This window comes from Sciurus vulgaris (assembly GCF_902686455.1).
Source record: "Sciurus vulgaris genome assembly, chromosome: 8".
Classification (NCBI taxonomy): Eukaryota; Metazoa; Chordata; class Mammalia; order Rodentia; family Sciuridae; genus Sciurus; species Sciurus vulgaris.
In genome coordinates, this window is record NC_136468.1 from 11,980,897 (window position 1) to 11,991,261 (window position 10,365).

Sequence of the window (10,365 nt, forward strand, 5' to 3'; positions counted from 1 at the left end):
AAAATTTCCAAAGCTGGATCTAACACTGAGAACCAGGTCCCAAACAGAGATGACCTCCTTGCAGTGCAACCCAGGGAAAGCCATTCTGATCATCTCCTTGGCACTCCGAAGGTCATCCCTTCTGGAATCTTCTCTAGTGGCACAAATGATACTTATAAGTATTCTCCATAAATTATTACATCATCAAGACACAAAAGCATTCTTTGAATGAATATTATAAATTTATAACATACTACTAGAGCTTATATTTTACTTTTAGGATTCTATTTAAAAAGAAAAAATCCTGCTAGGAGGAACTTCTTAATTTATTTGGAAAACACCCAAGGTGTATGAAAATTATGGGTTGTGAAAATGCATTTGGATATTTTGAAAATCTTAATCTCTTTATTCAGTCCCCCATTATTTCCTTTCATAATTTCTCAAAAGTAAAGGAAATAAGTTCACAATTTACAAAGTATCAATCTTCTTGACAAGAAAGGAGGGCTCCTTGTATACATGGAGCTTCTTTAAGGCCAGGGTATCATCTGGGGTAAACATCCGCTCGCTTTTACTGGGGTGGATTGTTAACATACTCCTGAGTGCTCAATTTTGTAATTCTCACTTGGTAAATGTTGGCTGAGTGAGCAAATAAATGAATAAACACAATGAGTGTACAAATGCTGAAGCATTGGTCTTGTGCAACTGTCCTCGAACTGGATCTGGAATTTTCGTGTTGCTTAAATCTTGTCTACTAAAATCGTACCCATCAGGGGCCTTCCTCCCAAGGGAAAACACAGCAGACTTTCTGAAGTGTAATAACAGTAACTGTGGAGTCAAGATGTTTGGACATAGAATACTTAAAACACACTTTACTGTTTTCTTTTCCCACCCCATATCTTATTTCATTCTACACGACACCAAGAGCATCTGACTTGAACTGGAATCAATTAAGTTGGCTAAAGGACTGACAGAAGTAAAAGGAGAGACTTTAAAAAATGGAATATGGCTCAGTTCCAATTGTAACATTTAGGCATTATTTTATGCTTGAAATTATGTATTTTATAGGCATGTACAAGTTAGTCATTTAAAACTTGGCAATTATTATTATTATTTGATGACTAATAGATTCTATGGCATCTCTGTGGTTTCAAAGTAAATACCCAAGACTGAAATAATTTCTTTCTACCTGAACAAACCTGTCAGCACTAGATGGACCTGTGTCCCAAAAAGTAAAACTCGAGATTGGAGGAGCCAATGAGCTCCTTTTTAATGTTTTGGGCATGAATCATACAGCGTTCCTAAAATGAGAGCTACTTTTAAATGCTTAACTGAACTGAAGTACTGGATGGTAACAAGAAATATGTGTTATAACTAATGCACTGGGTAGAATCCTCCTCTGTCTCCCGATGGCTGTGGGTTCCTGGGTCTCTTCTTGTTCCACCCTATTTTATTGTTTTTATCCTGCGGTATCCTTCCTTCTCTCCATTTCTGATCTCTCCATTTGCAGGTTTTCTCCTCTCTCTCTCCTACAGTTTTCCATTCTCCGAATCCCTTTTCTGCCTCCCCAGCATGCATCTCCTCAGTATTTCTGGAGAATTGCCAATGGTTCCAATATTTTCCAATGGTTTCTTAGAGGATTTTGATTCTTAGAGGAAGTCTGCATTAAGGTTGACTCTCTTGTAAGCAACTTCAGAAAATTCTGTCTTAGAATTCACAGTAGCAATACTATCTGCCCACCCACTTACCTGGGATGCTGACACATCCTTTCTCGATTCCATAGTGGCCAATAAGGACTATCTAACTGTGCTTCATAATTAATTCTTCAGAATTTGTGCCTAAAATGTACCCTTAGATTAAAGAAATATTTTTGACTTAGTACACTATAAAACGATTATGATATTTTTGCCTATACTTCATTCCTGGAACATGATAGATATTCAATAAATATTGATTGATTGATTGATTGAATATTGATTTCATTAAATCTGGGGAAACAAAACCCTAATGAACTCCCCACCTTCTCCCTTGAACCAGATTCTCAGACAAAGAAAACACTGAACACACTAGAGGCAGCAGGGAGATAGTGTGGTGTGGTGTGGTGTGGTGTGGTGTGGTGTGGTGTGGTGTGGTGTGGTGGCGTGTGCCCAGTTCCAGGACTCGGAAAGCAGAGGTGACAGGTCAGATATACACTGTCTCAAAACAAGAGTGTGGGCTTAGGGTTCAGACACTCATTTATTAGTTATAGGACCTTGAGTGTCTGTCTTAATCTCTCTGAGCCTCAGTTTCCTTTTCTTAAAAGAAGAAAAGTAGTACATATTTTGAGAGGTGTGATGAAGATTGAGATCATTTCTGTTATATATTGAACACATTCCTGGAATGCAGCAAACACTCAATAACCGAGATCAATTAGTAACCGTCTTTAACAACTTCTTGGAGAGCCTAGAGCAGTGTGAACTTGACACGACTGGCCTCTATATTCACAGGAGTACCAGAAAACCATCTGCTCAACTAGCCATTATCCTTTAAAGCCATTGGACTTCAAGGATATAAAAGTATAAGAGATTATAATTATGAAAGTGGAAGTCAACTAGATGATTTTCTAGATAATACATTGTTTTTTAGCATCAATGCTCATGAGTTTATTGCTATCCTGCTGCTATTTTTCCACTCTATAAAACAGAATTAACCTAATTCTATCCAGTCAGCCCTTTACATCTGCAGGATTTGCATCTGTAGATTCAAACAACCAAGAGCAAAATATTCTGAGAAACATCGTAGCCATACTGAACATGTACAAACTGTCTTATGTTTTTCTGAGAGGTTGACGAGGCTGGGTCTTGAACTCCCTGGCTCAAACAGTCCTCTAGCTTCAGCCTCCTGAGTGGCAAGGGCTGTAAGAATGCACCACTGCACCTGCTGTGCAGACAGTCTCTGATCATTATCCCCTAATCAGTATAGCTTAATGACTGAGCCACTATTTATGTGGCACTTACTCTGCATAGGGCATTAGAGTGCTCTCGTAATGACATAAAACTCGTGGGAGGAGTATGGAGAGTTCAGGTACGTGCTCTGCCATTTCATACATGGGGTCTGAGCAACTGCAGATTTCAGTATCCTCAGAGGGTTTTGAACCAATGCCTAGGAATGCCAGGGGATGAAATGCGTACTTACATCATTTGGGAAAATACGTCAAAGAAGTTAGCATTAACTTTCCCATAAACTGTCCCCATAGCATAAAAGCAATCAGCATGCATTAAGAGAGAGATGAATTCCCTTACCAATGCTTGAACTACGAGAATGAAAATTCACAACAACAAAAAACTTCACCCTCAAACATGTCTAAGCAGTATTTATGGTAAAATAAAATAAAGCAACCTGGTTAGCTCTCACATTTGGGCTCAAGGACCTCAGAAAGAGAATCAGTTGGAGTTTGGAAGAGGGTCCTGGTTCTCAGAGATTCAGTGGCAGCTGCAGAACCCTCTCCTTGTTCCTGATTGAAATGCAACAGAATCCTCAGAAAAGGTTTTATTCTCTGATGGGCTCAGTCTAGTTGGCAGTTCCTGAGGACTCACGGAGAGCTGGGTCACGAGACTTTGAGCATGCCTACCTCTGCTGGGAAGAAGAGACAAAGCAATTGTCTGTTTGTGTTTCTGTTCTTGTCCTCAGCAGGACACACAATTAGGAAGAGCAGAGATAGGCACAGAGCACACCTCTGGGGCAACAGCTTTCATTATAGACCCCAGAATGCTTGAAGTGGTTTGAATTTTGTGAATCCCAGTCTCTAGATGGTTCCAAGGAACATGCCAGGAATTAGGACCATGTGACCACAAACGGGCTCCTGGCATCCACCTCTGCAGTTCAGCTTTTCCTGGATGTCATTTGTAACCTCTGTGTCATCACAAGTGGGAGGAAGGGACCCTGGAAACATCGTATTACAAGAAACACTCCGAGGTGTGGAGATGCTGGGTGGGGAGAGCAGGTTGGGAGGCCTGGAACCAGCAAGCAGTCCATGAGGGGGTAGGTGTCCCAGTGGGCTCATTAGGACCTGCCTGAAGGGAGGGTCTTCTGGGGCACAAACCACCCATGCAGGTCATCCGTGGGTGGTGCTGGAGTCAGTCGATGTTCTCCCGGGGTGAAGAGCCTTGCAGGGCAACTTCTCTAATCAACACTCTTCCAGGAGGATGGGGATACTTGCTAGAGAAGCCACTCTCATTATTCTTAACCTTTCTTTCACGTACCAGAATAGGAGCAATAAGAATTTCATGCCAAGCCATTGTACATTTTACAAACTGCTGAGTTTTACACTGCCAACCTGATCTGTCGGTTGTGGCACAAACCTGAGACGGCATCCTGCACACTTAGTGTGTTTGGAGAGTATGCTCGCCTGTGCTCTGGCTCTGCAAATCCACCTGAGAAGAAGCATGCACTTCTTTAGGGATGCCCAAAGACTGCTCCTGATCCAACAGCTGGTACGGGGAAGGCAATCCATAACATTAGAGCCTTTTCTTCTTTATTACTCTTCATACCCAGGTAAAGATAAAACCTCTGTGAAACCTTGTTCAAATTAAAAGTTTACGGCATGTTTTCTTCTTATATTCCTTACCATATTAACCTGAAAGTCATTTTAGGGTAAAATGTAGAAGGTTTGAACTAAAACGAGGTAAACATAAAATCTTATGCAAAACTCACTAAAATCTAGGAAATGTGTCATCCAGTGATGTGTTTTCTGTTCCATGTCGAGTTAAGGTGGCCTCAGCTTCTGCAAGCTGTCAGAGGGGAACATAAACATGGCAAAACATAAACATGTAGGAAGGAAGCCCACTGGCTGGCCGAGACCAGTCAGGGCTCAGGTGAGAAGATGCTCAGCTGTTCACATCACTGCCTGATGATGGATTGAGGATGCTGCCCTCCAGGAGCAAGCAGCAACTGAACCTGCATGAGCAAGGGTTTTAGAGAACACATTTCTATGTTATAAGCATCTCAAGAATGCCAAATGTAAACACATATACAAAAATGTAAGTTATTTAAAAAACTAAGTTTAACATTTGAGAATATCACACAAACTAATAAGAAAGTTCTTTAAAAACATAAATGTCAGTAGTTATAGCTCAATGGTGTCTGTATTTTGTTAACAGTAAATTGAGATAGCTTTTATCTTGATAGCTTTTATTATTTGAAAATAGTAAAAATGACATATAAAAACAAGGAAGAATTCAACACAGAGGCGACACACTCAGCATTAATAGAAATAAAAACATTTATATTATGCTAAGGCTGAGTATTTGATATAGTTAGACAGGTATAACTTTTATGATTGAAGTACTTCTAGAATTTAACCATAGGATCGATTTGAGATAACACAGATGACACCTCACATGAAACGGGTGGATGTAACCGCTGCTCAACAGAAACCAAGCTCCGAGGTTTGTAAAAGCATCTACTTATTTCGGGAGAAAGACTGAGACTTAGGAGCCAGAACCTGCGGGATGGAGGGAGAGAGGAGCCAAGAGTAGACAGCGATGAGGGTAATGTTCTAATTCTTATCCCCGAGCAGGTGTGTCGCAGGGAAGACGCTCGTTTAGAATCCAGAGAACCAGCAAGTCATGAGGCAGCACGGGGAGCGTGAGTTTCGGGTCCATTTGCTTCAGCAGCTGCAGTGACCTTTACTGAGGTATCCTGCCTTGAAAGACCCCGGCCGCCCTTCCTGGTGGACGGCTGTCTCTGGCCCTAAGTCCAGCATGGGACTGCACCTTGCAACCCTCTTACACTTAGGTGGGGTCATATTTCACCCAAGGGCTATGAGCAGGAAAATGCGTGCAGCCCCCAGACCTGCAGTGACAGAGTGGGAATCCTGAATCCTTGGAGTCATTCAGGGGCACAGTTCACACCTGGGGCTTGTGATGCCATCTGAGTGTGCGTGCGTGCGTGCGTGCGTGCGTGTGTGTGTGTGTGTGTGGTCTCTGTGCCAAGCCCTTAACTCATGAGATCCGACATGATCTCCATGTAGAACATGTCAGAACTGAAGTGAATTAGGGGACACCTGGCTTGTTTCCAGTGGAGAATTAGCTGCTTGCCATATGGGGAAACCCCCCCCCCCCCACACACACACATCTAATGTCCCAAGTGAAGTGTTCTGTGTGTGTGAGCATTAAGAGTACTAAAATCACCTTTTCTTCTTTTTTTTCCAATTTCTGATCAAACCTAAACACCCTGACTCTGAGTTAGCCCTCCAAGGACCAAACCTGACTATACCTAACAGTACTTCTCTCCTCCTAGTCCCACAAGGTTACGAAAATTAAACCACAAACAGACAACAGGCAAAAACCAAAACAGCAAAACAAACTGAGCCAGCACTTCAGCCAACATTCATCAAGAGGGCAAAGAAAATGGAGGCTTTCCTGTAGTCAGAGAAAGCCTCATAGTCTTATGGTTCACATAGTCCTGTGAGATCGAATGCAAGCATTTCCCTTCATTTTTCTTCCATTTTTTTCCCCCTGAGAAGATCTAACAATGCTGCCTCATCATTGATATTCAAAGAGGGCCTGCAGATGGGCCCATCAGCAAGATACGTGAGATGGTCTGAAATTTGAATTTCTGCCCATCCCATTCAGATCCACTGCAGCAGGACCTCTGTCTTCACAAGTTCTCCAGATGATTTGTGTGCATCCTAACATCTGAGAAGAACTGGTCTATAAGGCATAAGGAATAGCTCTGGAGATACATTTTGGCAGTGACCAATCCACATGTCAGTCCAACTTCAGGAGGCTCAAGGGCTGACTGCCACCCAGAGACCTGCCTATCATCTTCAGTAGTCACAGCCCCGCCTATTCCCATACTCTTGCCAGAGACAAGAGATGCTAGCACAAGCACTATCTTGGCATAGCATGGCTAAAAGCTTTAGTGACATTGCATGCTCCTTTTGAAATAAGACCCAGGACCTCTGCTCTATAAGACAGGAGGGAATAAACATGGTCATCTTTTTTTTTATATTAAGTAGTAAACAACTTCTCCTGGTATCTTTGCAATCTCTATGTTGTCACTGTGAATGAGACATTATTATTAATATTCACCACAGAAGAAACTTCTGCAAGGAATCACTCTGTTTAGAACTAAAAGTAACAAATGAACAATTAGAAGTGTAATGCTTGCCCATGTTCCTAAGTTTGATGGATATCAGCAACCTTTCAGGTGGTATTTATGTACTAAAGACATCCGTATTCGTTTGTCTCAGAAAGCAGCTCTTTTAGGTAAAATGCTGTACAGCCTCCACTCTGCTTCAGCTGGATGGTTGAGGCATGTGAACGACCATCTGACTTCCCTGCCATTGTCATGTCACCATCCAGCTCATCTCCCGGACTCTCCTGGCCATGCACCCCTGCTCCATGGAGTCGGAGTTCTTTCTGGCTAACACTGTCACTTTTTCACATATCAGCTTAGAGTCAAGCTGCTTCCCTTCACAGATGTAGACCTTTTTGCATCTAAAGACATCGCCTACCACCCCACGACTCATGGAGATAGAGAAAAACCGAGTAGGAGGAGCTTGGTCTCAGGTCTCAGCTGGACTAAATCTTCATTCTGAAAGAGAACAACCTTTGTTCATGTCTTCTTCAAGCTCCATGCTCCTCTAAAACCCAAAGCACTGTGACTCTGCACACACCAGTGATCACCCAGGACCTCCTCCTTTCCTATGTGACCCCTGGTCCACCAGGCTTCCTGGAGCTCAGATCAGCTCTGAAGAAGTGCTCCTTCACTCAGCACATCCTACCTTAAGATCATTAGCTTTGTTCTTTTCTTGATAACACTGATGTTGGTAACTACTGTATGTCATTGTGTTTAAGTCCTGAGGACTTGGGAGTCAGAATGAGTGGAAGTCCACATGTGCTAATTCCTGCATTGCACACATATAAAACAGAGTGATAATAGGACCTCTGCATGGATTTGTTATAACGACTAAATGAAATACTTCATTGTAAAGAGCTATCGATATATAGTACACACTACTTCATAAGTGATGAATCACAATGTTAACTGTGATTATAAAAACCTATTTTGTTTTATGTTCTGAAATCACCTGAGTAGCTCCATCCACAAACAGTAAGTATAGTTGAGTCAAGTACATGCTAACCCCCAACTAGTCCTATATTTGCTCTCCTGGTGGAATTGAGAAAGACCCTAGATGCAAGTGGCCCACCTCATCTCAGGGCAGGTTAATACAGGAATTTTATAGGTAACACCCTGAGAAGCCACCTGCCGTGTATGGGGCTCATCCCTAATCAAGTAGCTCATATAACCAAAATCAGTCCACCCCATGGCTCACTGGCTGGCAAGGCACGCTTTCGACTGGAATTTCCTCTTTGAGGGGTAGACATTAGGGGGAGGAAAATGGTCTACTGGACTAACAAGGATGGTTGTGCTGCTGAGAAGACCCTGGGAAACTCCGTGCAGAGGGAGTGTGCACACATAACTCACAGCTCAACCTTCGGAGTCCTCTGGTTAATCCTAAAACCACACAGGTGTCTTCAGTCTATTCAAGAGAGGAATCCTACCCCTTCACCAGCTGTCCCTGAACACGTTGCCCACCTTTGTGAATGATGCTCACTGTTCCCATGCTGTCTGGAGGCCTTTCTCTTCCCTTCTCTCCTTTCTCTCAGTCTTCATGTTTGAATTTCCTTTCTTCACTCAGCTGACAAGTTCACTCCCTAAGAAGCGTCAGTAACTTTCATCTAGGATTTCTTAGTGGCATGCGGCACGAGTAGCTAGACAGGCCTGAGCGGTCCTTGGATGGGCAGCTGTGATCGCAAGAGAGTGGACCCAGGTGTGGCTGGGTTTGGGGTGACTGCCTTTGGCTGCAGCCTTTTTGGTTTTCTCTTCTAAATATTATGACTTATGCATTTAGCATATACATACAATTTGGTGAAGGAGGTTGATGGAATATGCTCAACTCTTGGGACCCTGACAATGAATTAAAAGAATTTTAAAATTCATCCAGTACTCAATTCTCAATTCAATGAGAAATGAAAAAGTGTAATTGATCCAATTTCAACTCGTGGAAAGCCAGTGATATGAGCACATCTAAAACTACAGCCAGTGATACGAAAGCATCTAAAATTATTCCTTGAGAGGAAGGGGAAGGGCTGGCTTTGGTCCTATTCAGACAGAGATATGAAAATATGAGTGAAATTTCCACTTATAGACATTAATTATGCACCAAGATTCCAAAGGACTACTGAAGCTGGTGATTCAAACGTCAGAGCAGCTGGGAATGACCTTTGCACAGTACTCTCCGCAGGGCCCCCTTGACCTCTGCGTTCCTCAGGCTGTAGATCAGGGGGTTCAGCATGGGGTTGAAAAAACTGTAAAATAGGAAAAGGACCTTCTGCTGTTCCTCAGGGTGGCGGGACTGGGGGGCCATGTACATGACGATGGCACTGCCAAAGAAGAGCCCCACCACGCAGAGGTGGGAGGAGCAGGTGGAGAAGGCTTTCCTGCGGCCCTCCCCTGACTGGATCCTCAGGATGGCCCGCAGGATGCGCATGTAGGACACCAGCACCCAGCACAGGGGCCCCACCAAGATGAACACAGAAGCAGCAAAGATGGCGACTTGGTTGAGCCTGGTGTCAGCACAGGCCAGCTTGAGGACAGACAGGATCTCACAGAAGAAGTGGTTGATCTTGTGAGGCCCACAGAAGGGCAGCCTCAGGAGGAGGACCACGTGGAGCAGGGCCAGGAGGAAGCCACACACCCAGGAAGTAGCTACCAGAGTGATGCAGACTCTCCAGCTTATGATGGCAGAATATCGAAGGGGTTGGCAGATGGCCACATACCGATCATAGGACATCACCACCAGGAGGAGACATTCTGTGTGTGCAAAAGTCAAAAAGAGAAAGGTCTGGGTCATGCAGCCCCCAAAGGAGATGGGCATGGCTGGGTCCAGGAGGTTCAGCAGCATCCGGGGCACCGTGTTGCAGGCATAGGCGACGTCCACCATGGCCAGGTGGGAGAGGAAGAAGTACATGGGGGTGTGCAGTCTGGGGTCCAGGCAGATCAGGCCCAGGATGGCCCCATTCCCCAGCAGGGTGCAGGCGTAGAAGAGGGAGAAAATTCCAAAAAGTACAAAATGAATCCTTGGGCCAAGACAAAATCCCAGGAGGATGAACTCCATGACCATTGTCTGATTTTCCTCCATTTCACTATTAAAGAGAGTGTCAGAGAGCTATGTGACATTTAAAAATGTTTTAAAAATTAAAAATAAAATATTTATTATTTTATAGGTTTTAGATATGTGAAAATTTATTAAGAACCAGTCAGTTATAAGCAAATACATAAGTAAATGAAGTATTACATGTTAAAAATTTTAATTATCTATCTACAAGTTAATATTTTAAT

At 43.3% G+C, this 10,365-nt stretch overlaps 1 protein-coding gene across 1 annotated transcript; it reads right to left on the minus strand.

The window, feature by feature from the left end:
- Positions 1-9,226: 9,226 nt before the first annotated feature.
- Positions 9,227-10,165, minus strand: OR2A42 (olfactory receptor family 2 subfamily A member 42; the record flags this gene model as incomplete). The annotated part of the gene is made up of 1 exon (XM_079151086.1): positions 9,227-10,165. One exon carries the CDS (start codon positions 10,163-10,165, stop codon positions 9,227-9,229), a length of 939 nt encoding a protein of 312 aa, XP_079007212.1.
- Between the last annotated feature and the right edge of the window lie 200 nt (positions 10,166-10,365).